This window comes from Lissotriton helveticus, chromosome 7 (assembly GCF_964261635.1).
Source record: "Lissotriton helveticus chromosome 7, aLisHel1.1, whole genome shotgun sequence".
Taxonomy (NCBI): Eukaryota; Metazoa; Chordata; class Amphibia; order Caudata; family Salamandridae; genus Lissotriton; species Lissotriton helveticus.
In genome coordinates this window covers 522498614-522526115 of record NC_136068.1, presented here as the reverse complement: position 1 = coordinate 522526115, position 27502 = coordinate 522498614, and the positions used below count along the sequence as shown (strand labels likewise).

The 27502-nt window shown below is 45.0% G+C and overlaps 1 protein-coding gene across 1 annotated transcript in view; it reads left to right on the top strand.

Moving 5' to 3' along the window:
* LOC144768708 (serine protease 27-like) overlaps positions 1-27502 on the top strand; it is a 132278-nt gene that overhangs the window by 41829 nt on the left and 62947 nt on the right. The window contains exon 2 of the mRNA XM_078652574.1: positions 21268-21294. Coding sequence (XP_078508700.1) covers positions 21268-21294 — 27 coding nt within the window. The remainder of the gene's footprint in view (positions 1-21267; positions 21295-27502) is intronic.

The window sequence follows — 27502 nt, the reverse complement described above, 5'->3', positions numbered from 1 at the left end:
GTAGATCCAGAATAGTGGGTGATCACTTAGTGAGGTTGTCAGGGAGGGTCTGAACGGGTGCAAGCCCTATGTTACAGGTTGCCTGATCTATAGGCCATCGAAAACCATCCTGTCCGCTAAGTTATGGCATATAGTGTTTATTTATTGCCTGAACATGCTTACTGACCCCTCCACTGGCCAAATCCTCAGTTTCTACAAAAGTTGAAACAAAACACTTGTGGGATTGGGGGGGCTGCGACTTATCTAAAAGTCCCAGAGATCCTGCACTAGGTTCTAATAGAGATTCAACTGAGGACAGTCTCGTAAAAATGGAGGTTAGAATGGATGTAATGTGCTGCTCCATTGCTGTGATCAGAGCCTTGCATTGCTTTAACATTGTTCTGGAGAATCTGAAGTTTAGGGTTAAGCTAAGTTTCCAGGCTAGCACTGCTAGATGTAATAGGCTGCTTAGTGGCTTGAGTTTGTACCATCCATGGTCTAGGTCTCTTTTTTTGGAGGTGCTCCAAGGACATGTGGGGTAAACGGGAAACAGTTGATTCTGCACAAACCTCCACACACTCAGTTACATTACCCCCTCCAGGGACATTCAAGGAATCCACCGCATGCAGAAGGTTGCTTGAAAAGGCCACACCAGCTCTTGCAACTTGAGCTGCGCCAGGGACGTATCCCCGGTCGAAGACCGGGTCTGTCTGCACCCATTCACAGCTAGACAAGGCTTGGTCACCCCCTGTGGTTTTACTCCAGAATTCTCTGTTTTGCCTACAGTCCTGGACAGACTGGTATTTGTTTCCTGCTATATTCTGTGAGTGAGACCCTTTAAGTTTTTATTTCCTCTGCATGGTGGTTCATAGGGTGGGCGGCATTAATTTTGAACATGGTTTCCTTTCACCCATGTCTTTTGCTGGTTATTGCTTTTGCTGACTGACCCTACCTGTATGTTATGTGTAAGAGTAAGCATAATACAACCTCCACGGGGGCGCTGAGACATTGGAATTATTTTTATCAGGATGTATAGGAGCTCTGAATAATGAGATTTGCAATCCCAAGGCCAACCGCTCATTAAGGATCCCGCTTTTGCGCAGACCATGGCATAAAGTATCGTATGATGCTTTTAAAGAGATATTTGTTGCGCCTGAATCTGCATCTACCAATACTATTAACTTGTCTCTATACAAATATGAAGAGGCTGTCCAAAGAGCGGTTGAACTAATGGCCCCGCAAAAATTGTTTAAAGAAAGGCCGGCCCGGAAACAGGAAGTCTGGTTCTCTGAGGAGTTGCGAGCTCTAAAACAAAAGGCTAGGAAAATGGAGAAAGCATGGAGAACATCACATCTGGAGCTGGATAAATCCAGCTATCAGACAGCCATGAGCATTTACCATAAGGCCATTAAAGTTGCCCGTAAGAATCACATTACTGTGCAACTTGAAGAGGCAGGGAATGCTCTAAAGCCCTATACCAGGTCTTAAACTCCTTCCTTAAACCCGTGGCATGTGAAAGCTTAGATATTTCCTTGCAACAACTATGTGACAATGTCTCAACTTTCTTCACCGAGAAGATTGAAAACATCGACAGCAAAATCATGGTGTCAAACGCACTCATTGACCCATGTACTGTCTTCCCCAAGGCTAATAGCAGCACCCGTCAAGTCACCCTCTCTAGCTTCCCTAATATAACCTTGCTGGATGTGGAGAAGTTAATTGACCTCATTAAAAGTGGTAGTCCGTCCGATTTAATCCCAGGACGTATTATGGGTGTAGTTGGCAAAGTCTTGGGTCCTGAAATCCTGAGACTGGTGAACCTTTCGCTAGAGACAGGGTGTGTACCAAGAGAATGGAAAAAGGCCTTGGTTAGGCTTATAAGAAAAAAACCCTCCGTACCTTGGACAGATCTAGCCAACCTACGTCCTATCTCTCTGCTCCCCTTTTTGGGAAAGTTAATCAAAAAGCATGTGAACAAACATCTTTCCAACTTCCTGGAACAATCTGGAAGTTTGGATCCCTCTCAGTCTGGCTTTAGGCCAAACTATAGTACCGAATCGGCCTTGCTGTCGATAACTGACGACCTCCGCATGTACCAGGACAGGGGAGTTTCGGCTGTCCTGGTGCTGCTGGATTTATCGGCAGCGTTCGATACGGTATCCCACACTATTCTTATCGATCGCCTTGCTGAGAGTGGACTGGAAGACACTGCACTGGACTGGTTGAAGAGTTTCCTCTCTGAACGCTCCCAGCGTGTCAGTATGGGGGAATTTCATTCTTCTGAGGCCATGATCTCGAAGGGGGTGCCACAGGGCTCCTGTTTGAGCCCCACTCTTTTTAACATCTATGTGGCCCCCCTTGCTAAGATCATGAGAGCTTTTGGCTTCAGTCCAGTCTCATATGCTGACGACACACAACTGCTTTTCCCTTTTACAACTCTAACTACAGAGGTTAAACGATCTTTCTCTGAAGGGATGAAAGCAGTGTCGTGCTGGATGTCGTCAAATTTCCTCCAGGGTAATGTTACTAAAACAGAACTTATGCTTTTCGGTGGGGCCAAGTTACTATGGGCCCCAGATTGGTGGCCCACGGAGTTAGGCCCAGTACCTGAGCCAAAACTTGTGATCAAAAACCTTGGTGTACGGTTGGAGCAGGAGTTAACATTTAAGCAACAGGGAAATCACATAGTTGGGACCTGCTTTCACATAATTGGCCTTCTTGGCAAGGTATTTCCTCTTTTGCCTGACTCCACCAAAAAGACCTTGGTGCAGGCGTTGGTATTAAGTCGTATTGACTACTGCAATGGCCTTTTAGCATCTGCTAACGAAGGAGTACTAGATAGACTTCAAGTAGTACAGAACACTGCTGCCAGATTGGTTTTAAATGCTCCCTCTAGAACTCCTTCCAAGCCCCTTCTGGCCAAGCTCCACTGGCTGTCTATCCGTCAGAGGATTAAATTCAAGGTCTGTTGTATTGTCCATAAAGAATCCATGGTTTAGGCCCCTCCTATTTAGCAGAAAAATTTGTTTCGTGTGCTCCTATGAGGGTGTCTTCGTTCTAGCAATCAGCTGCTTCTGAAGGTGCCTAGGATAAAAAAGGCAAGACAGGGAGGCAAGGCGCTGTCTGCTGTCTGTCATTGGTCCTACGCTCTGGAATGATCTTCCTCTTTCCCTCAGACAATGTGTGAACCATTCCAGCTTCAGAAGTAAATTGAAAACTTCTTTGTTCCAGTGCTGATTTGAAATTTCTTGTTCTTTCATTTCCTTGGGCACTACTGACCCTCTCTGATTCCTATCTGTCTTTGATACTCTCCTTTTTCTCTTTATGCTCTTTTGCCTTGGTCATTTGTATGCATAGTTACCGTTTAGGAATGCTCCAACAGCACAGAGATACTCCCGTGTGGAGTCGATTCTAGCGCTTTACAAACCCGCTAATAATAATAATAATAATAATAACATTGAGGCAACCATTAAATCAGTATCTTCATTGATTGATATCCAGAGCGAGCCTCCTATCCTATTGGATTAAGTAGTAAATACTGTGTATGTAGTAACTCATTGTAACTGTGTTGTGCATCTTATTAAAAGCTATTCATATGTGTTATTCTCCATATTTTTGATTCACTTCTGCACCTTGTGACAATTGTTAGCTTGAAGGGAAATGTGTGCAGAATGGAATAATTGCAATAGCTATAACCTATGGATGAAACTTCTGCTGACCTGGAAAGGTCTATAGAATAAGGGTAATATGTTGGAGTCACTAGCCAGAGAACACAGAGCAGATCCAGGCACCATAAGCAGCCAATCCATATCTCAGTAGTACCACTGCTACACTGAGGCTTGCGTTGCTACTTGAGCAGGACCCATGAACGACTAACACATTGACCATTATGTTATGAGTAGCGCCTTAGAACATTAAGTGAGGAGCCAAAATCACACAGTGGAAGGAAAAATGAGCTGGAAACCACTGCAAAGCGTGGCTTTCCTGGTTTTCGGAGGCTGTAAGCAGCCGATGCCCATTAAGAGGTGTGAAAACAACCAAGGATATCAGAGACATCCCCATCGACCTTTTGTTGGCTTGTTTTTTTGAGGAGGGGCGGGAATTCGTGGAGGGGCAGAGTGATTCTCGTGTAACGCTCAGTGCGAGGCCCCGTCCCCACTGAGGTCCCTCCCCCTTCTCACACAGTGATTTTTTTTGTAAGTTGGCAGGTCTGCGTGAAGCCTAACAATTACCAATGTTTCAAAATTTTCTTTAGGCGGGAGCCACCTCTGTCACTCATGGCATCATGGGCGGGGGGTGTTTATTCCACAACTATTCAACAAATCACCTACAGATAATCCAGATACAGAGAAGTACAGTGACACGGCCAAGGCCACTCTATTTTGTGAATTCTTAACCAGTGTTCAAAACCAAATCTTGTAGACTAGACCCTTTAGCTATAAGGCAATATCACATCCCTGTCAGAGTGTTTATCAGTGGCACATAACTGGCACCAGAACAGGTGATATAAAACGTAAAATACAGGTTGAAGAAGAAAAGAAACAACGTTTTTATTTGCACATCCCTCACAAAATAAGACCCTCAAGACATTTTCTTAGCTGCTGCCTTGATTACATATCTGTAATACTCTGCTCCTATGCCCCCAATTTGGGAATCCTCCGCACCAAACACAGTTTGCCTAACCCACCATGCCACCCTGACTGCAGAGCGATACAAAAGGGGATGATGGACGGAGCGTTTGAGCAAATCAAACACTCACCCCCAGTCAACTGATCTGGGTTTAATCCATCACCATTCTTTAACTCACTCGGCCACCCCAGTTCAGACATGGCCGTATGCAAATCAGTCTGACCCTGTGCCTCATGGGAACAGTCCAACCCGAACTGCCAAGCCATGTCTTCCCTGGACCGGAAACAAGCATCCTGGGACCGGTTTCGAATTCATAATCCTCATCAGCCAGGCTATCTTGAATCCAGTGGCCAAGTGAGCAAGGGACTCACGTTTGAGCATACCCTGCCACACTTAGGGCGAACAAAGCGATACAAAAGGGGATGATGGACGGAGCGTTTGAGCAAATCAAACACTCACCCCCAGTCAACTGATCTGGGTTTAATCCATCACCATTCTTTAGCTCACTCGGCCACCCCAGTTCAGACATGGCCATATGCAAATCAGTCTGACCCTGTGCCTCATGGGAATAGTCCAACCCGAACTGCCAAGCCATGTCTTCCCTGGACCGGAAACAAGCATCCTGGGACCGGTTTCGGATTCATAATCCTCATCAGCCAGGCTATCTTGAATCCAGTGGCCAGGTGACCAAGGGACTCACGTCTGAGCATACCCTGCCACACTTAGGGCGAACAAAGCGATACAAAGGGGGATGACTGCAGGGCATGTTGATCTGCTTGAAGCTAACTGTATCAGTGTAACTCCTGTAATATTGATGGGGTGAACTACTGTGGTAAATAAATAAATAATACCCTATTTTTGAATGTATAAATGAATAACAGATAGCTCAATAAATAAGAGTCAAAATTCGAGGTAGTAGGAGTTTCGCAGGTTTATTACAGCATAAAGGACAGGAACAGGACAACCTGCATGGGAATAGGATGGCAGGGCCCAACAGCGCTGCTGGGGACAGGATCGGGACAAGGGGAACAACTTTTTAATAACAGTGCATGAGCATATATACATAACGCAAACACATAGCATTACATTGCAATAGGCGTAGCAGTGGGTGGAGCAATAGGCGTGATGCGTAGCAGTCGCGAAAGATAAGAGTGAAGAGAGGTGTAACAGGGCGTATACATAGACATGTGATGCAAACGTAACAGAATATGTCATGAATGGGGCGGAAACCATGGAGGGGGCTACCTAAGGAGCCGGGACCTCTAACCTGATGGTGCGCGCAAACTAGCAATGACGTATCACTAGGAGAAGCTGGGGCTATGAACTCTGTGCTAGGAGCAGAGACTGAAGTCTGGAGAGTCAGGGCGACATGTACCTAAACAGTATCTAGTATCTGATGTTTAGAGAACATGTTGATATAAACTAGAAGTCAGGAGGGGAAAGGCTAACAGACACTAAGACTGGACCATGCATTATTCTACATGTAGTGCGTGATGAAGAATACTAAATGACCATTAAATGCAGTATTTCTCTTACATGGAGACGAAAAGGCTAGACAATGACGGAACTATTGATGCAGTTCAGTAGCTTAGGAATGCAGAGAAGGAGGACTGAACTGATAACTGGAATCATAACATACTTTTGGCAGGCTCAGAGGCAGAGCCAAGCTGGACCGGGCACTGCAAGGCAGGAAGTAAGTGAAGGGTCGAGGATACAGGTGGGGGCTGTATCGCTCCTCAGCGAGGTTTCAGGAGACAGGAGCTGAATCTGGTGTCCAGGCCCTTTTGAGGCCTAGAGACGGGGACTTTATAATGGAATAACGTGCACACTGAGAAACGTGGCAACGTAGCTTTACATAGGCCTGATATTCGTAGTATTCACGAGAACTGGAAACTGGCATACTAGAGGTGGACACAACTGTAATTGCGTCATTAATCAAACATAGGGAATACATATGCATATTAATCATGCACACATAACATATGATGGATGACACGTAGTGACACAGAACATGGCAAAATTTACTTTTCCACATTCCCTCCTTGTCACTACGTTTCCATCAGGAAACATCAATATTCATGATACCATCTATCATTTCATACAGTATCATTTGCTCGTCTCGAATTATCCTGGAACGGGATTTAGAACGGGGCTTGGGACTAGGAATACAAGAGGTAGCACAAATGCCGCAAATCGCAGGGCCACATTGTATACAGAGGCAGCAGCTGAATATGATCGCTACTGCAATACCTAGAAAGGACAAGACTTTCCATCCCCAGGCGGAAATTATATTCCAGAACCAACCGGACCATGTCCAGGTGCCTGGATCTTGGTGTAACAGATGGGCAATTTTATGGAGTCTGGTTATAGCTGAATAAACAGACGGTGCGTTATTTGGAATGAAAATGCAGCAACTAGATCCGATGACTCTACAGGCCCCGCCCCTATCGGCCAGTATGACGTCAAGGACGAGACGATTCTGTAAAACGACAAATCTCATAGCAGATTGCTCTTCAGTTAAATTACCTAGAGCAGAGGCAGTCTCATTTACTACAGCTTCAAGGGTTCTGGTTAACCTACGGATTAGCTTACTATTCTGGATAGGTCCTATAAAGAAAAAGAAACCTCTATTGAAATCTGTATACTGTTCTAGAGCAGTTTCAGTATAATCGACAATTGGGGACTCCCTTCTATGTCTAATGTGTACTAGATGTGTATTCCTGTGATAATCAGATGGGGCTAGAAAAACAGGTGGCAGTAGGAAGGCAATGTAACAGGTTCCTTCCCAATCGAGGGGCAGACGAACATATGCAGTTTGACCACAAATAAAATAAGAATGACGTGAAGCTTTGAAAATGGATTTCCCACTGTCACTATACTTGACAATAGTAGTACAATCACTATGTCCTACATGTACGGAACCATTATTCCGGACACATAATTCACCTCTGACTGGCAGTACTGAAATAGCAGATAAGTCTGGAGTGGAATCAGACTGAAAATTCAGGACCATGAAATTCGAAGAATAGTTACCTAAATTATACACTTCATTTTCTAGATCTAAACCTGTTCTGTGGGGGAGACCTTGCTTGTCTGGAAAACATGTACTGTTAAGAAAAGACATATCTGTTGAGGATGACGTTAACGTGGACCATGCTCCACACGAACCATTATGTGAAAATGGATAAGGAAAAAGTGGCAGAACTCCCTTCGGTGTCTGGAAAGGGGGGAGTCGACCACACACCCAACAATTAGTGGCATTGCTGGTCTGGTGTGAGTAATGTAACATGCGGATAAAGGAATTATTTCGCATAGCGAGGCGGTAAGAGAGTTCATGGGGAGGTAGGTCACTAAACATGTGCTCTACAGTAGCATTAGAAGACATATTTACATGAGGAACTGGAAGATACAGGTAAAATGCATAACTGGTGCAGGAAATCATAATGCTGAGAAATAATATGAAACTTAGAAAAACGATACATCGAATTGAGTTTTGACTAACTTTCTCACTATGGGGGTCTATTTTATACATGTCAGAAACAGTCTAACCGTTTCACCTAGGGGAGGACTTAGACAATCAAACTGACTGACTTATTTTACTAGACCGGAGTTTTAACTTATACTCCTGTTGCGGAGTTTTCTCTAACAGGGGGGGTGTAGTAACATTGTCTGTTGCGGGACAGTCCTTGAGAACAATGCTTTGGCAATCCTTCAAATCCTGGGAAATGTTCTTTAAGACGGGTTTCAGTCCATAAAGCTTTTTTATATGAGAAAGGTGCACCCAGCCTTTGCGACCTTCCAACTTCACGGCTGTACGGGTGGTGAGGAGGACCTGTCGGGGCTCCTTCCAGCGAGGCTCCAGCGGACTTGATCTGTCAAAATTCCTCACCAATACCATGGATCCTGGAACGATTTCATGCGGTGCCACCTCGGTATTGTCTGGAAATGCGGCGGCAACCTGTGAACGACATGAGTTGAGGGCAGACATCAAGGAAGCTAGGTAATCTGTCAGCATATTACTTGAAACATCGGTAATACTTCGGGGTCTAGGAGTACCCCACATGTTAGGGGGGCGGCCGAAAACGACCTCATACGGGGACAGACCTGATCTGGAATGTGCGACCATGCGCATATAAAATAAAGCGACTGGTAGAGCTACCAGCCAGTCCACACCTTTCTCTTTACACACTTTTGCAATTCGGATTTTCAGGGTCTGGTTATGTCTCTCTACGAGACCGGCTGCTTCAGGATGGCGTACACAATGGAACTTCCACTGGTACCCCAACAAAAGGGAAACATGCTTCATGAGTTCAGATGAGAATGGCTGGCCGTTGTCAGAATATACGACTCTAGGGAGTCCATAACGGGGAAAGAACTCACGAACCAACTGCTTGGCAGTGGTCGCGGCTGTGTAATCTGGGACTGGATATGCTTCTGTCCACCTGGACAAAGCGCATACAACTACAAGGACATACTTGAAACCTCGACATCGCTCCATCTGAATATAATCCATCTGGAGGACTTCAAAAGGGTGGTCAGGAGGTTGGAATCCACCTTGTTCCACCGGGACACTTTTACCTGGATTAAACTGACAACATATCATACAGGTACGGACTTTCTGCTTGGCTGCAGCTCGTAAATGCTTGTTGAACCAAATGTTCTGGATACTGTCTAACATAGCTTTTTCTCCTAAATGTGCTGGACTATGTGCGGTATTAATAATGACTTGAACCATAGAGTCGGGGAGAAACCAGGTGGCTCTACCCTTCGTTAACCATCCTTGATCTGTCTGGACCCCTCCTTGTTCGGACCATTTCTTGATTTCTTCGGGAGTAGCATGTAACTGGATATCTATGACATCTTGTGTAGGGTCCTTAACTGTCATACATGTAATCGGATCTGGAGTGTGTGTCATGTTAACTGGAATGTCTGGAGTCTGTGCTGTAAGCTTGGCTGTGCGATCTGCTAGATCGTTACCTTGAGAAATAATGTCAGTAACTTTCGTATGTGCTTTGCACTTCATGATAGCGATAGATGTCGGTAAATGTATGGCATCTAACAGAGCTTGAATAAGGAGACCATGCTGAATCTTGGTTCCATGAGAAGTCATGAAACCTCTCTCCTGCCAGAGCACTCCGAAGTCGTGTACAACTCCAAACGCGTAGCGTGAATCTGTGTAAACATTAACTTTCAAGTTCTTGGCGTGTATGCAGGCTTGTGTCAGAGCAACTAGCTCTGCTGCTTGAGCGGACAGGGTGTCAATACGGTGTGTTTCAATAACTTCGGTGTCAGTAGTCACTGCATACGCGGCGACTAGTTCTCCTGTACTAGTTCTCATGCATGAACCATCCACATAAAGTGTCAGGTCGGGATCTGGTAACGGAGTATCTGTCAGATCTTGTCTTGGCTTTGTCGTAATGTTAACTACTTCCACACAGTCATGTGTGGCAGAATTCGAAGTAACTGATGGTAACAGTGTAGCAGGATTCAGGATGTTGCAGCGTCTGATTTCTATGTGTGGCTGGAACAGTGTCAATTCATAACCTGTTAAACGTGCAATTGTCAAGTGCTGAGTTTGTGTTCGGTTTAAAAGAACTTCCACGGAATGTGGAACTTGTACTGTCAAGGAGTGTCCTAAGACTATGGAATCACTTTGTCTGATAGCTAGGGCTGTGGCTGCAACTGACTTGAGGCACGCAGGCAGAGCCTGGGCTACAGGATCTAATGTGCTCGAAAAATAAGCACAGGGCTTGTATTGTCCTGCTTGATCTTGTGTGAGAACAGATAATGCTGTACCTTCACGTTCTGTGACAAAAAGTGTAAAAGGCTTACTGTAGTTCGGTATCGCTAGAACTGGAGCTTGGCATAGGGCTTTCTTTAACTCATTGAAACTAAGTGTATGTTCAGATGTCCAAGGGAGGACAGTCGGTACGGCTGCCTCCTGTGTCGTTAACTGTATCAGTGGCTTGGCTAGAAATGCATACTGGGGAATCCATTGTCTGCAGTAAGAAGTAAGGCCAATAAAAGCACGTACCTCCTTCTGGGTCTTGGGCTGAGGAAGACTCGCTATTAACTGGATACGGTCTGGTGTCAACTGCCTACCCCTCTTGGACAGCAAGTGTCCTAAGTAGACCACTTGCTGGACACAGAATTGAAGCTTAGAAGGGGACACCTTGTGCCCCATCTCGGCTAGGAAATACAAGACTGTAAGGGATGCTCGCTCGCAAGCACGTTCAGAACGGGCTGTGATCAGGAGATCATCGACATACTGGAGCAGGGCAGTGTCAGTTGGCATGTGAATGTTGTCTAGTTGTCTCTTAAGTGCTTGACTGTAAATACTAGGACTTTCTGTGAAACCTTGAGGAGCTCGTGTGAACATATAGCTCCTTCCATTTAAACAAAATCCGAAAAGGAACTGGCTGTCTGGATGAATAGGGACACTGAAAAACGCGTTCTTGAGGTCGATTACAGTAAAGAACGTGGCTTCGGAATCAATGGCTGTTAATAGGGAAGAGATGTCTGGGACAACTGGGTACTGAGGAATAATACACTTATTAAGTTCTCGTAGGTCAATCACTAATCGATATACTGGGGGTGCATTTGGATCAGTACGTTTCATGACTGGAATGATCGGAGAATTACATACATTGGAGTCAGTTTCTACAACCACTCCTTGAGCCATGAGCTCGTCAATAATTTTGGATAAGGCTGCTACAGCCTCAGGTGGCAATCTGTACTGTCTGATTCGTGGTAACACTACACCTGGCTTGAGAGTCACACGATAGGGTGTGATTTGCATATAACCAACATCAGTTGGACCTTGCGCCCATAGATGCTGTGGAACATTAGACAGTCTTGAATCAAAATCTCGTAATACATAGTGACCCTTAAAGTCACGTAGGAACAATCGTATTCCCTCTGGGGAACAGCATATAACTGCACCTAACTCTTTCAGTGTTTTAATGCCTAATAGATTTTCTGGACATGACTTAGTAAGTAACAGATCAGTAGTGCGGGACAATGGACCTACTTCTAGAGTAACTGGCTTTGATATTTCATTTACGATAGGTTTTCCTGAAAATCCAAGGGAAACATTTCTTGAGCCTGAGAGCGGAGCCCCTGGAACTTCGGCGTGACTAATTGTGGTCCTACTTGCCCCTGTATCGATCAAAAACTTTCTGTCTTTCCCTAATACTTGACTGTGAACATAGGGACCTTCTTGATCTACAGGTATCTCGATGAGAGGCAAGCCTACCTCCCTCTCTAGGCTGTTTCATGAATACTGTTGGTACTCTGGATACTCAGACTGTGCATACTGGTACATCTGCTGTGTGACGTGCTGTGTTGCAGCAATAGGCTGCGGTGCTGTAACTGTCTGTGGTGCATTCTGTGGCTGAGGAATCTGTGAAACTTGTTCTTGTCTAGGCGGACGTGGTCTTTCTTTAGTCTTACCAGTAGCTATGTTGTGTTTCAGAACTGCACACTCATTTATAAAATGACCTGGCTGTTTACAATAATTGCAGTTCCCTTTAACGGGAGCTGCAGGATGACTGGCTTGATTTGGACCCCTCTTCTGACTGTCTTGAGGAACAGATTGTGCAACTAGTACTTTCATTTTCGTGTCTTTCATACGTTTTCTCTCGTGTTCTTGCTCTTCTCTGATTCTGTTCTGGTGGTATTGGAGCATCTGCAACATCTGGGACGGGGTATTAGCTTGCCAGGTACTTTCGACTTTCAAAACTCGATTTTTAATTTGTGGACTTGAATTCTCGACTAATTTAGTAACAAAAAGGTGAGGGTATGACTCACTACTTGTCTTGAGGCCACTGTTGATGCTAAAACATTTCTCAAATCTAGAATAAAAATCACTAATATCTTCGTCTTGTTTCTGTTTACAGGCTGAGATTGCATCCCAGTCTTCTTTTCTAGTTGTCAATAATCTGGGTAAAACTTGTATTAATAATTCCGGTAATTCTTTACATTTATCTCCAAGACCGGTACCTGGTACTCGTGCCTTGTCTTCAGCTTCTAGAACTGCCCAATCGATCTTTTTCTCTCCCACCTCCCATTCTTTTTCCTTGAGCTTTTCATACACCCCTGCGGGCAGCAGAACCTTTAACATTTTAATTATATCTGGATACGTGTATTCTCCCATACGGAGCATGTCTTTTAATTCTCTATGGAACCCTGCTGGATCTTTGTCATGACAGGGAATTAATTTCTTCATCTCGAGGAGTTCCATCTTTGTAATCGGAGTGTAAACAAACACTCGTTCTAGTTCGCCACCCGTTCCTCTAACTGGGTGGACTTCTCGTAACGGATTCTGTCTCTCCATGTAAAATGGTTTACCTTCTGGGGGTGAGACATGAACAAAATGCGGGTTCAGAAACGTTCTATATTTGTGACGCTGTTCTAGAATGACACTAATTAAATCGGTACCTAGACCTTTCCATCTATACTGGAGTAACTCGTTCAGGATATCATGTAACGGGCCTGGATCAGAGTGTTGACCCTCATACAATGTAATGAGGTGCTGGATCACATACATACCCACCAGTCGTTGCTCGGCTGGGGGCAGTTTCAGAAACATTTGTGCCACTATTTCGTCTGGAAAAGTGGTAGAATCAGTAATCCATCGGACTGCTGATCGGGCTAGTTCTTGTTCATGCATGGTACTTAACTCACTGTAACCGATTCGTGATTTCAGAATGTGATCGGTAGCTTGAAACACTTGTTCTAGTGAACCTTGTTCTGGTGCTGGAGAATGAAAAATAGACTTGTGTTCTAGGCGTAAATGGCGATCTAGAAATCTAGATTTTCCTACATACGCTATTCTGTCAGGATTCTCGTCGTCTAACTCTTCAGGATCAGAGTTACTTTCTTTCTCGCTTACTTGTGCTGCTTTGCGTTGTTCGTGTATCCTTATTATTTCTTTACGAATTTTCTTGTACATACTCTCCATAGCACCGACGGTCTTGTGCTTACCCTCGGCTATATTATCACTCCACCTTGTCAGGGTTTTCATTTCAGCCGGATCTTTAGACGGGTAATCTTGTTCTCTTATTAGACAATTGATCAGAAACTTTAATATCATGAGCTGGATCTCGGCTTTCCTTTGAGACATGGCCTCGCCAATGCTTTCTGGATCATCCCCTGTACGGATGAAACAATATATTCTGTCTAGATCTTCTTTCATATTCGGTAGGGTGACTAGATACTCGGTCACCTTTCTTACGCGGAATGAATATAAAACCATATTATCCTCGCCTGGGACTGGATCATAGCCGCATTCGGCAAGGGATTTTCTTATTTCTGCTACAGTCTGATGTCTGGGCGTACGCTGTGACGCTTGTGCATGTAACTCGGCTGTCGTTAAACGCTTGTGTGGCGGCGGGGTTTGAGGAGTACCTCCCCCTGCGGCCCCTAAACTAGAGTCGTCTACTGAGGCTCTTCGTCCTGGCAGAGTGGGAAATGGAAATGTAGGCTGGACTTGTATGGCGGGCTGGACCGGGGGTACCGTAACAGGTACTCCGGTGTCTGGAGGAGCGGGAAGTGCCTGATTTACAGGGACTGGCGGAGCGCGAACAGGATTTGTATATTCTGGGACTGTGTCGTCCAAATAGGACGAAATAAAAATATCAGCTGCGGTCTGTTTGTGACGTAGCTTGGTCGGAACTAATGGTGGCGGGAAATTACCGGATGCCTCTGGGGTCGCTTTTGGCAAGCCCTCGGCAAAGAGAGGATACATACCCCTAATAAGGGCATGCCTCTGTCTGTCTGACTGTTCGGCTTTGACTTGTTCACCTATCTCGATTAGTTCTTTTTCTTGTGCTCGTTCTAAGGATTCTCTACTTAATTCTGACTTTCTGATTTCCTTTTCAGTTCTTTTATGAGCTTCTTTGCGCCATAACTCGATGGCATCTTTCTGTGACTGTCTGGCTTTCTTTTTCCATAATGCTTCTTCTACTCGCATGATGCATTCGGCATCCCATGTACCCGATACGGGCCATCTATACTTTTCTTCTAACTGTTTGGTATACTCTACCCATAAATCTAGATACAGTACGGCGCTTATGCCATGCTTCTGATACATAAAATGACCTGGACTGTCCCTAGGCGGAACTGGAACTGCTGCTTCCAGCAGACCCTTTCTGGTTTTTAACTGACGTAATTTCGAAAAGAGCGGCATGACTGAACTATAATCTAGACACAATACAATACACAATAAACACGATACTTATTCCCCATTCATACCACGACATTAAAATACATGAAGAACATTTAAAAATAACAGTTCGAACAGAATACTACCTGGAATACGGAACACAGAATACATGAATTTTCTCGAGGACAGAACTGACTAGAACAGGAACTAGATGCACTGCTGAAACAGTACGAAACTTACCGGTCTCATAAAGAGACACGTCAGGACCCGCATCCACCGAAGTGGACACTTCGTTTGTGGGTCTGTGTACCACCAACCCACGGACCAGAGTCAATTAGATTGACCCTGTCTAGATACCACCCCAGTAACGGTACTCACCGGGCAGCAAGAACGGAAGGCCTCGGACTGGACTGGACTGCTACGACGACGGACGACGAACTTCGGACTTCGGTTACGGGTGGGCCTCCGGATACCTCGGACCTTGGACTCTCGGCTTGGGCTCTGGTCGGGACTCGCCGCGTTCCTCCACCGTCTCGTTTGGATGCTGGACCGCCTCCTCCGTCTCCTCCGTGGGCCTGAGGGATACTTGAAGCAGAAATATCTGCCGGTGTGCAGAAGAGTTCCGTCACGACTGCAGAGGGTCAGGGGGTCGGCGTGGCTTCACCGACGCGTGGGGAAAGGGCAAGTCCCTGTTCGGGCGCCATTATGTGGTAAATAAATAAATAATACCCTATTTTTGAATGTATAAATGAATAACAGATAGCTCAATAAATAAGAGTCAAAATTCGAGGTAGTAGGAGTTTCGCAGGTTTATTACAGCATAAAGGACAGGAACAGGACAACCTGCATGGGAATAGGATGGCAGGGCCCAACAGCGCTGCTGGGGACAGGATCGGGACAAGGGGAACAACTTTTTAATAACAGTGCATGAGCATATATACATAACGCAAACACATAGCATTACATTGCAATAGGCGTAGCAGTGGGTGGAGCAATAGGCGTGATGCGTAGCAGTCGCGAAAGATAAGAGTGAAGAGAGGTGTAACAGGGCGTATACATAGACATGTGATGCAAACGTAACAGAATATGTCATGAATGGGGCGGAAACCATGGAGGGGGCTACCTAAGGAGCCGGGACCTCTAACCTGATGGTGCGCGCAAACTAGCAATGACGTATCACTAGGAGAAGCTGGGGCTATGAACTCTGTGCTAGGAGCAGAGACTGAAGTCTGGAGAGTCAGGGCGACATGTACCTAAACAGTATCTAGTATCTGATGTTTAGAGAACATGTTGATATAAACTAGAAGTCAGGAGGGGAAAGGCTAACAGACACTAAGACTGGACCATGCATTATTCTACATGTAGTGCGTGATGAAGAATACTAAATGACCATTAAATGCAGTATTTCTCTTACATGGAGACGAAAAGGCTAGACAATGACGGAACTATTGATGCAGTTCAGTAGCTTAGGAATGCAGAGAAGGAGGACTGAACTGATAACTGGAATCATAACATACTTTTGGCAGGCTCAGAGGCAGAGCCAAGCTGGACCGGGCACTGCAAGGCAGGAAGTAAGTGAAGGGTCGAGGATACAGGTGGGGGCTGTATCGCTCCTCAGCGAGGTTTCAGGAGACAGGAGCTGAATCTGGTGTCCAGGCCCTTTTGAGGCCTAGAGACGGGGACTTTATAATGGAATAACGTGCACACTGAGAAACGTGGCAACGTAGCTTTACATAGGCCTGATATTCGTAGTATTCACGAGAACTGGAAACTGGCATACTAGAGGTGGACACAACTGTAATTGCGTCATTAATCAAACATAGGGAATACATATGCATATTAATCATGCACACATAACATATGATGGATGACACGTAGTGACACAGAACATGGCAAAATTTACTTTTCCACATTATTTGGGAATCCTCCGCACCAAACACAGTTTGCCTAACCCACCATGCCACCCTGACTGCAGAGCGATACAAAAGGGGATGATGGACGGAGCGTTTGAGCAAATCAAACACTCACCCCCAGTCAACTGATCTGGGTTTAATCCATCACCATTCTTTAACTCACTCGGCCACCCCAGTTCAGACATGGCCGTATGCAAATCAGTCTGACCCTGTGCCTCATGGGAACAGTCCAACCCGAACTGCCAAGCCATGTCTTCCCTGGACCGGAAACAAGCATCCTGGGACCGGTTTCGAATTCATAATCCTCATCAGCCAGGCTATCTTGAATCCAGTGGCCAAGTGAGCAAGGGACTCACGTTTGAGCATACCCTGCCACACTTAGGGCGAACAAAGCGATACAAAGGGGGATGACTGCAGGGCATGTTGATCTGCTTGAAGCTAACTGTATCAGTGTAACTCCTGTAATATTGATGGGGTGGACTACAGAGCTGAAATGCTTGAAAAGGGCAGGAAACTGCATGATTGTATGTGGGTCTCCCTCATACCACTTGGCAGGCCCCATCATGTGTTGTTATGCCATTGGAGGACTGAGGGGTGAAACAGATACTCCCATGCCCTTTGTCTGCACCATTAAAAGCGACCAAAAGGGCCATCAATATTTGGAAACCCTAGTCCAGTGTAGATATGTGATAAGGGTCTGGCATTGGCAAAGGAAAATAACATCATGTCCTGCTCTACAGTCTGGGTGGGTAAAAAGGTTGGCCTTATGATAATATCCTGTATTGGAACTAAGAAGTTCCTGGACTGGGTCCTAGGACCACCTTGCTTTCTGAAAAGATATTCAAAGTAATGACGTCAACTCTACAGGTTTGAATGGGGAGCCCTATAGACCACTCAAAACCAGTGGTAAAGGTATCACTACAAGATCAACAGACCAATGATTCCTTAACCTCAGCAGAAGGAGATAGGTTGGGGCCCCACATGTGCCAGGCACTCTTACTTCTATGAAGGTTCAAATTGCCACCACCAGACACCCCAAGAATAGTCATATTCATATATCATATTCTTTTAAATTCCTCCCTGAGAATGTCTAAAGTCTGAAATGGGTTAACTCTTTATGGATGTGGATCTTTCTCCTTGCACAAGCCTCAAAAGTGAGCATCATTGCAAGATAATTTAGTGATTGCAAGGAAACCTTCATGGAGGTTTCAACCTCTAAAGCAAACCCCTTAGCAGTCTTTGATTTTCAATCCTTGCTTCTCAATCTCGGACGACTGGAGAGGAGAGGGTAAGCTATGAATAGGAATGAGTGCAAGGGAGTGCTAGTGTGAGAATGTGAGTGAGTGACAGAGTGAGCATTACAGAGTGGGAATGAGTGAGTGGGAGTAAGTGACTGTGATTGAGAGTGAGTAGGAATGAGAGTGATAGTCTAAGAATGAGCACAAGTGACTGCGAGTGAGAATGAGGGAGCTAATGTAAGTGAGCGGTAGTAAGAATGTGGTGTTAAGCTTGCAAGTCTGATCTTGGCCCTAGCATTCTGAAACTAATTTCTGTCTTTATAAGGTACCCATGGCAAAATACTGGCATGTAATCCTGGGCATAATGAGCACCAAAGGTTAAAAAAAACAATACTGGCATACTAAAAGTAATACTTGGCATATGGGATACCTATGAAAAAACGAAGACATACTTGAGGAAATTCTTTGAAGAGTTGCCACCAACTGCAAAATGCTGGTGCTAGCACATTAGATGCAATTCTTGGCAAAAGGGAAGATAACCCTGGTATGTGGGAGGGGGGCAACCATAGCAAAATGATGATCCTAACATACTGAGATAATTCTTGACACAGGATCCCCCATGGTGTATGGAAAAATGTGTGGCAAAATTCTGGCACTAGGGAGTCTGTGCTGTTTCTCCAACCCAGTTGTGCAATACAACTTGGTTGGAGAAACTTAAACACCGCATATCTGTTTGACTGGCCTAAGACAGCAGGCCATACTGACATGCGCACTTAGTAGTGCACATACTACTCAATTCGTCCTCCCTTCCACAGCCCGGCCCCACCCTATGCACACTGGCTCAGCCAGCAGCTGAAAAATAAAGCGATTTAATAAAATATAATTTTATTTTTCAGCTACTGGCTCAGAGCCAGTGGGGGCGACGCTCCTCCACCATTATGGAGGAGCCGCCGCTGGCTTCAGGATATGAGGGAAGCAAAATGTCGGACAACAAATATATGTTGCTCATAAAGTATTGCAAACCATATAGTAAATGTTTTAAATACTCATTTAGTGAGGCACAAAGGCACAACAGTGCATAATGTGAAATCATTGTGTTTGCGCTTGTGCTCAGGATGCTGTTATTGGGATAACAGTATGGTGAGCTATGGAATTAACACACACAGAGCAAATTTGAATAGTCTTTTTAGAAAACTGATTTAGAAACAGGGGATATCCCATTCCCACCATCCTCTTGAGTTGAGATGGCTAAGTTGCCTCCTAGTGGCTTCAGATTGCCAGCATGGCATACGACATGACCAGCTCCACATTCTCAGATGTAAATGTGTACGTCTTTGTTAGGTGCTGACATCAGAGTACATGAGACTTGAATGCAAGACTACATAGACATTCAGGTATTAGTGACTCATTATATATCAGACCACACACCCTCAACTGTATATTATAAGGATATTGCAAGCTACCAAGGAGTTTTGTGACCATATAGCGTGCATGGGGAACATTTCACTAAGCAAAATAATAATGCTGCATGTAACGTTCAAAATCCGTGCACGGTTCCTGTACGCTAGCCAGTGCATTGTGTCTTCAATCAAATGCCCCCTTACTAAAGCTGAATAGAAGGCTCACTACCATCAGGGTTTGTCATTCATACCCGACATTGTCCCTCAAGGCTCATGCTTAAGCCCCACACTTTTTAATGTGTATGTGGCCCCCTTGGCTGAAATTGTGAGAGAATATGGGTTCACTCCAGTATCATATGCTGATGATACTCAGCTTTTGTTTCCTTTCCAGACTCTTACACCGGCAATCAAACACGCATTTGCCGCAGGTATGAGAGCAGTACCCGATTGGATGGCCTCCAATTGCTTACAATGTAATGTGGGCAAAACAGAGGTCATGCATTTTGGGGAGGCCCCTCTCCTGTGGTCACCTGAATGGTGGCCATTAGACTTAGGACCAACCCCCTGCCCTAAGCAGGTAGTGAAAAACTTAGGGGTACGGCTTGACCAGTCGTTGCTACTATAGGAGCATGTAAATCAGGTAACTGGATCCTGTATTAGGGTCATCGGACTCCTGAGGCGCGTATTCCTGTTTCTGTCCGACATCTATAGGAAAACGCTGGTCCAGACGCTTGTGGTTAGCAGACTAGATTACTGCAACGGGCTTCTTCTATCTGCCAATGAAGAGCAGTTTAGCAGACTGCAGGTGGCCCAGAATACTGCGGCCAGACTGGTTCTTAATGCTCCAGCCAGGTCCCCTTCACGCCCCCTTCTGGACAAACTCCACTGGCTACCCATGCGTCAGCGGGTCAAGTTTAAAATTTGCTGCATAATTCATAAATGTCTGTTTGGTTCAGGTCCCAAATATTTGGTAGAAAAATTCAATCTTTATAAACCTGTTCGCTCCCTGCGTTCTAGTAACCAACTGCTGCTCCAGGTCCCACGTGTCAAGAGGGTAAAGCAGGGTGGTCGAGCATTGTCCTACAAGGGTCCCACTCTGTGGAATACGTTGCCCCTCACCCTGAGGCAAAATACTAATCATCAAGCCTTCAGGAAGTCTTTAAAGACACATCTGTTTCTGACCGCGTAATTTTGCATCTTTCATGATTTTGGTCTGGCTCTCTGGAAGAACACAAGCACCGAGATACCCCTTCGGGGGTCGAGTCTTGCGCTATATAAGCAAATAAATAAATCAATAAATACTAAACAGGGATGGACTGTGCCATACAATAAGCCCAGGCCCCAATGTAAATGTAGCCCCCATTAGCAAATCAGATAGTGAAAAACGTGCCCCCTGTTTGCAAATCCAGGGCTGTTTTGAACATGTAAAGTCACACTATGTGGCTGTTTTTCAAGGTATGGGACCCAGCACACATTTGTGCTCGCTGCAGAAAACGCTTGTGGTAATCCCAGGGAAATAAGTAGAAAACGGCCCACCAGACCATAAACCAGGCCCACCACACAAAGCCAAGAAAACGCACCATACACTCACCTATCAAAGCAGCCCTTCTGCTCAACACCTAGGGTGCGTTAAACTCCTCTGCAGAGCGTATCTATTTTAAAACCTTCACTGCGACAGATACTTTCAAATGTAGGGATTTTTCATGTACCCTTTGGAGAATTTACTGTGTTGGGCACCCCGCAAACTTACCCACACGTATCCCCCGGCTGCCCTGTACTAAAGGAATCTTCACATGAAGGGGTGTATGGTATTCCGCAGATTAAGAATTCATATGCTATATAGTCTTTCAGTTCCTCATCCATTCACAAATATATATTATTTTTTAAAACCTCCTCACGCCTCTGCCTCATTAATTCATTGATGTTTCTCTCTCCTTTTCCAGGATTTACAGCAGCCACATCTTCAAAAGGTAAGAAATTCTTCTTTAACAGTCTCATTGCAAACCTTCACTGTGCCTCTCCAGATAATGAAACCTAAAATTGATCAAATCTTTTAATGGTACTCTGTAAGCCCTATGTCAGTAGGATATATATTTGGAAGAAGTGTATATGGTATTTTACCACCTAAGTTGCTAAATGTGATTGCCGGACCCAGACAAAATATTTGGCCTCTACAAGATGCCTTTTAGTCTTCTCATTCATGCCAATTAAGTCTGAGTTTAAGATAACTTTCAGAATGAGAACAGGAAACACCAAAGGTTTGTACATTAGTAGTATCATTTCCTTATTTCGAGTTTTTTTCAAGAAAAACATTTCATATGATGAACACTAGGAGAATAAATGTGACCAAAATCCCTTCCAAGCTAAAGTCACCATAGTCTTGTCACAGAGTAACTTATTTTGACTGGTACAACCGTGCCCACTCATCCACTGGCAAATGATCCAAGTCTGCAATGGTTGAGATCAATGTGATTCCATGGGGCTGGATTTACATTGTCGGATTTCACCACTGTCTGTCATTCCCAAGTGACCTTTGGTAATTGGGTGAAGCTGGTAAGGCACACTTTAAAGACATACAAATCTTTTTTATGATTGAGGTAGAATATTCCTCTTGCAGTACAAAATGACGCTAAACATCAAAATAATATGCGTTGTATTGCCAACCTCCACCTGCTCCTTAAACTAATCAACCTACCCCCATTTGGTTTGCATGCCTCCTCCACCACCCTTAACCCAGTTCACCATCTTTTAGGTTTTTTCTTTTTTACTGTCCTACCAGTATTCAGATGTCTACTGGCCACTTTCTTCTCTAAGCTAACTCGATAAGACTACCCACACCTGGACCAGAGCTGCCATATCTTATGGACTTTGGATTTGGTCAGAGCACAGTGTGCAGAGGATGCCGCCTCTCTTCACAGCTCCATCGCCTCCCAATACATCATCCATCGTCCAGCAGCCCTGTCTTTCGGGGGGGGGGGGGAAAGGCCCCTGCTCTCCCTGCAACTGGACACCCCGCGGCCCCGCAGCTTGTGGTCCACAGCCTGTAGTCTACAGGGCAGCAGGGTAGGGCGGTGGCAGCACAGCACAGCAACAGCAAAAGTGGCAGGGGGTCACGAACAAGAAGGAGCCAGGTCTCAGGAGCTGAACGCAGGGCGTTCCGGCGGCGAAAACTTAAGGTGAGGGGTGCCATACTAGAAGCCAAAACTTCTCCTCCAATCAGCTCAAAGAGTGAAGAGTGAAGAGTGAAGAGCAAAGAGTAAATGCACAAAACATCTCTATTCCAGTTCAAGGTTCAAGTTTCAACATCAATATTAACAACATAATTCCATTCAACACCAGTTCCCTCTAATAACACATCTATATTCCTCAGTCAAACAGAACCCGATTAGAATGCAATGAGACCAATACCCCAGGCAGGACAGCTAGGACAGCCAGGGCAGCTAACGCCAGTCCAAATAGGATCTCGATACAGCCATAGCCAAACGAGGCAGCAAAAATCAAGAGAGCGGGCCAAAGACTGGGCACATAGGGTAAAGCTGCAGGCTTCAGCATTCCGCACCAACTGGAAATTCTCACACAAGATATTTGAGGCATGTAGTAATTGGGCAACCACCAAGACAGCCTCAGGAAAAATGAGGAGCACAGGATCTGCCAATAAGGAAATAAGAGTGTGGCAACAACGGGGGACACGAAAGGACTGCAGAACCCACAAGACTTGGGAAATCCCTCAATAGGGAGTCTTCCGATACATCAGTATTTCACAAGGCCGGAGTCAAAATCCAAAATGAACAGTACAGGCCACAGGGAGGAAGAGGGGACCACCATTAGCCCCGGTCTTAGCCAGGAGACAGTAACTCTGGGAGAAGACTCCCCCTTTGTCCCAACTCAAACAGCCGAGGACAGCCTGGGTGAATCAATAATTATAGAGATGGAGAGACTGGCAGAGACAGTAGAAACAGCAGAAAGCCATGGTCAGTAATGACACCTTAAATACCACCAGCAAATACAAAGTTCATCATAAAAATCACAACAAGGCAGAACACCGGTTAGAGAAAATCGGGATCATCGAGATTTCATCAACTTTACACGATGGCGAATCACTAATCAAATCGCAGGGCCCAATATCATCTGGTTATATTTACAACAAGAACGTCACCTAAATAAAGGCCCTCGTCCATTACAGAAATGATCAGCACCGGGAAACATTGGGAGGCTCTATAAATCTCTGTGGTCTGGGGATTGAACACAATTGCTCCATGCCTGTTAACAACGTTGGAAGGTCACAACAACCACAAAGATTAGTCGACGTCTGTATCCCAGATCCACCATTAACTGAGCTATTAAAATCAAAAGCAAGCTCAGCCAACAAATTGCAAATAATGACAGAGGAACCCATGGGAGAAGCCACTCGTCAACATCCTGGAATACAGTATGACTCCCAAGACTCAATAAATAAGGACGGCCCGGAACTTATCTTAAACACAATAAACACATCACTACTGGCAGCAGTAAAGGCTCACATGGCAATCTAATAAATTAGAGATACAGGTGGGTTTAATACACATGCTAGCACAAAGTTTTTTGACAATCAACAATAAGGTGGACACGATAAACTAAAAAATGGACCAGTGGCTTATCAGAAAAAAAAGACCAAGGGGGGACTGCAAGTCCAACAAAAAAACTTCAGTGAAGCAATAGTGGAAAAATTAGCCACCCTGCCTGACTTGTTAACAACCTTAATAAACGAATGCAGTCAAACTAGATCAAGCAACATACAAAACAGGAAAAACCCGGAAAAAGAGGAACTACATTCTGGACAAGCAGCAACATCTAATGAAACTACGGAAATCGCTGAAAACAAACAAAAGGAAAAGCGCAATGTCACTCATACAAAAAAAAGAATGAAAGGCCTTCTGTACTCAAACAAATTTGCAATCAGCCAGACATCGGCACAATGATCTATCCCATTTTTAAAATGAGAAATAGCACTATAGCCGAGGCTTCACCGGCAAACAATGGCCAGGACACCTCCTTACCAAATCACTCGAACGAGAAACGAACTGAGGGTCCCGTCAAGGTGACTGTCACGCTGCATGAAACCCATACTGTCACCAATCCCCAAATACAATCTTATACTGAGGTAGTGAATGTCAACCATAACAACGCCTCCAAAAGAGTAGACGGCTGGGAGGCAAAGGGACTTCCCAAGACCAGTAAAAACATGAAAAGTCCAACAATAGGATATAAGGCCATGGAGTTACAACCATGCGAGAAGATAGAGAAATTGATAGTAGCTTCTGTGCAGGACCCTTGCTTCCTGAAAGGATTCCCACCCGTAATGAAAACACAATGCAATGGCCATAACACAGCGGCTTTACACCCCACATTAGCATGGAAGATTCTGCAGAACTTCCAGCGCCAGACCTGTGAGCAATCTTTTAATAATGATCCAAATGGGAAAACGCAAGTCATTCCTTGCCAGAACAATGGCCAAACATGGCTCCCAGATCAAACAACTGTGCATGATGGGCAGAGTAATGAGTGTAAGGGAAACAACTCCGGAAATGGTCACCAGACAGATACGGAGCATATAGTGATCCTCTCGCCTGAATTTGAGACAAGAGGCCCGGGTGACATCTTAAATCACTCAAACATTCTATACCTCCTGGCGTGTAGATCCTCATTGGCCTACTTAAAATCAGCCCATCTCGATTCAGTGCACTTCAACCCTAGATAAGCCATAGGGAGTCAACCCTAACAAAATGGACCAACAAGCAAGATATCCAAAACATTATGACAGAAAAAGATCTACTTAGGGATTTGGGGATCCGCGTAGATAAATGTCCAACTGAAAAGTACCCCCGAAATACTATTACAGATGCTGCCTAAACAAACTGCAATAGCACCACAGTAGCATTAAATCGACCCAGAGTATACATCGCACTAACAACATCAAAATCAAGCTCATGAAGGGAGACACTACCAGACAATGCATTGAAACAAGAGCACCCCAGGACGCCACTTCAGAAGACTGGGCCTGGATCTCAACAGCCCTGCACATCAACGGGAGGACAAATCCCTAGCACCCAAGAGGCAAGAACAAGAACAAACCTCAGATTAATAAGCTGGAGTGTGGCAGGCCTTAAATCAACCCTTGTGAATAAGGAATCCACGAATCTGCTAAAAACAAGAGATATCCAATGTCTACAGGAAACATGGATGATAACATCAAACCCCATCAAAGGCTTCCAGGCAATACATACTCTGGCCGATAAGAAAAACATCTTTGGAAGACCGACCAGCGGGGTATCAATCTTTGTAAAATGAAACCTGCAAGTACAAATCGAGGAATGGCCTACGAACTCCCCGACATCCAGATCGTCTCTATAAAGGGAATAATATTAGAGGGTATCCCACCCACAATTGCAGTAATCAACCTCTACATTAACCCAAATAATAATGTAAAAACAGCAAGGAAGGCCACTGGCCTAATCAGAGAATATCTCTATGAAAACCCGGGTCATGAATGTATCCTCACCGGAGACTTCAACATGAGAGACCTGTGCCACCCGATCGACGTCAAGGAGATAAAAGTCGGAACCTCATGGAAACCTGCATCAAGGAATTTAACCCGGAGTCCGCGAACCAAGTGAGGCAGCCACATAAAATACTACAACCAAGATTCAAAAACATCTCCACTCTTGGATACATCTTTCTGAGCCAGATCTTATTGAGGAGGTGTAAAAAATACAAGGTGACACACACTACCACGAGTGACCACCATCCACTATCCATCCTTGTCAACATAACCACAATAATGCACGTTGAACACTTAACTGTGGGGAAAAAAGCTTCATTCACACGCTGCTACAGCACCAATAAAACGCATAAAATGGGGTCCAATAAGCCAAGTGAGATACAACACTTGGAAACAGGCCATATGCATAACCAGCCAACAGAAAAGCTGTCCGGATATAATTTCTTCGTTATCTAATGCACTGACACCAGGAAGACAATCCGCATATAAAGGAAAATGTAGTAGAAATGGGCCAACTAACCTCTCTGACTTCAAAGAATTCAAAGAGAGTATAAAGAGGTGTTGTCTGGCAGAGCAACAGCATAGGAGGAAAAAATGCACACAGTCAGAATTACTCTTGAAAACAGCCAGAAGATTGCACAAAAATATTGTCTGGCAGTTGAAACAAACCATCACAGATGACAAATGGAAACATATCCATGCATTACTTGCTCCCAGTATGAGCAGGGAATTTTGGAGCTATGTCAACGGTCTTAATGGTGGAAGTTACAGACACAATGCCGTACCCGCCAACAAATGGGCAGCTCACGCAACAAGGCTATACGTCGATCAGGACAAATCCAGGGTAAAAACTATGGAGGCGGAAGGCTATCCCATCGATGAGCAGTAGATCGAGGCTCTCGTCCACACAGAAAAAGAAGCTTTGAATATATTGAAGGGAATCAGGAAGGATGGGGCTCCAGGGCCTAATGGACTACCAGGAAGTGTCTTCAACGAAGATGGGGACTTCTGGGCCCCCCACATGCATGATCTATTCAATGACTGCTACAACACCTCTGGCGTACCAGACTCATGGAAAGGCTCAATCCTGCAACCCATCTATAAGAAAGGAGATGCTTCACAGCCAGAGAACTATAGACTAATTGCATTACTAGACATTGACAGGAAGGCATACGCAAAAGTGCCCCTGAAAGAGTTAAAGCCATGGATAACAGATAACCAAATCATACTGCAATATCAAACAGGATTTCGGCCAAACTCTTCAGCAATGGACAACACCATAGCATTATCGTATCTGGCAACTAAGGCCACAGAGGGCACCACCCCTCCCCTATACGCCTGCTTTGTCGACTACAGTGCTGCTTTTGATGGTATCAATCGCAACATACTGTGGGCTAAACTTGCAAAGTGGGGCATACCGAGGAAACTCCTGGCAGCTATCATGTTGCTCCACACCGGCACATGGGTCCACACTAAGTTCACACAGGCATGTGCAACAGCCAAGATATACACAAATAAAGGGCTAAAGCAGGGCTGTGTGATCGCTCCGACATTGTTCAACTTATATACCGCGGACCTGGGAGATGCTCTTTTAAAAACCATTATCTTCCTACCCAAATTGGGGCATCTCAGACTACCAA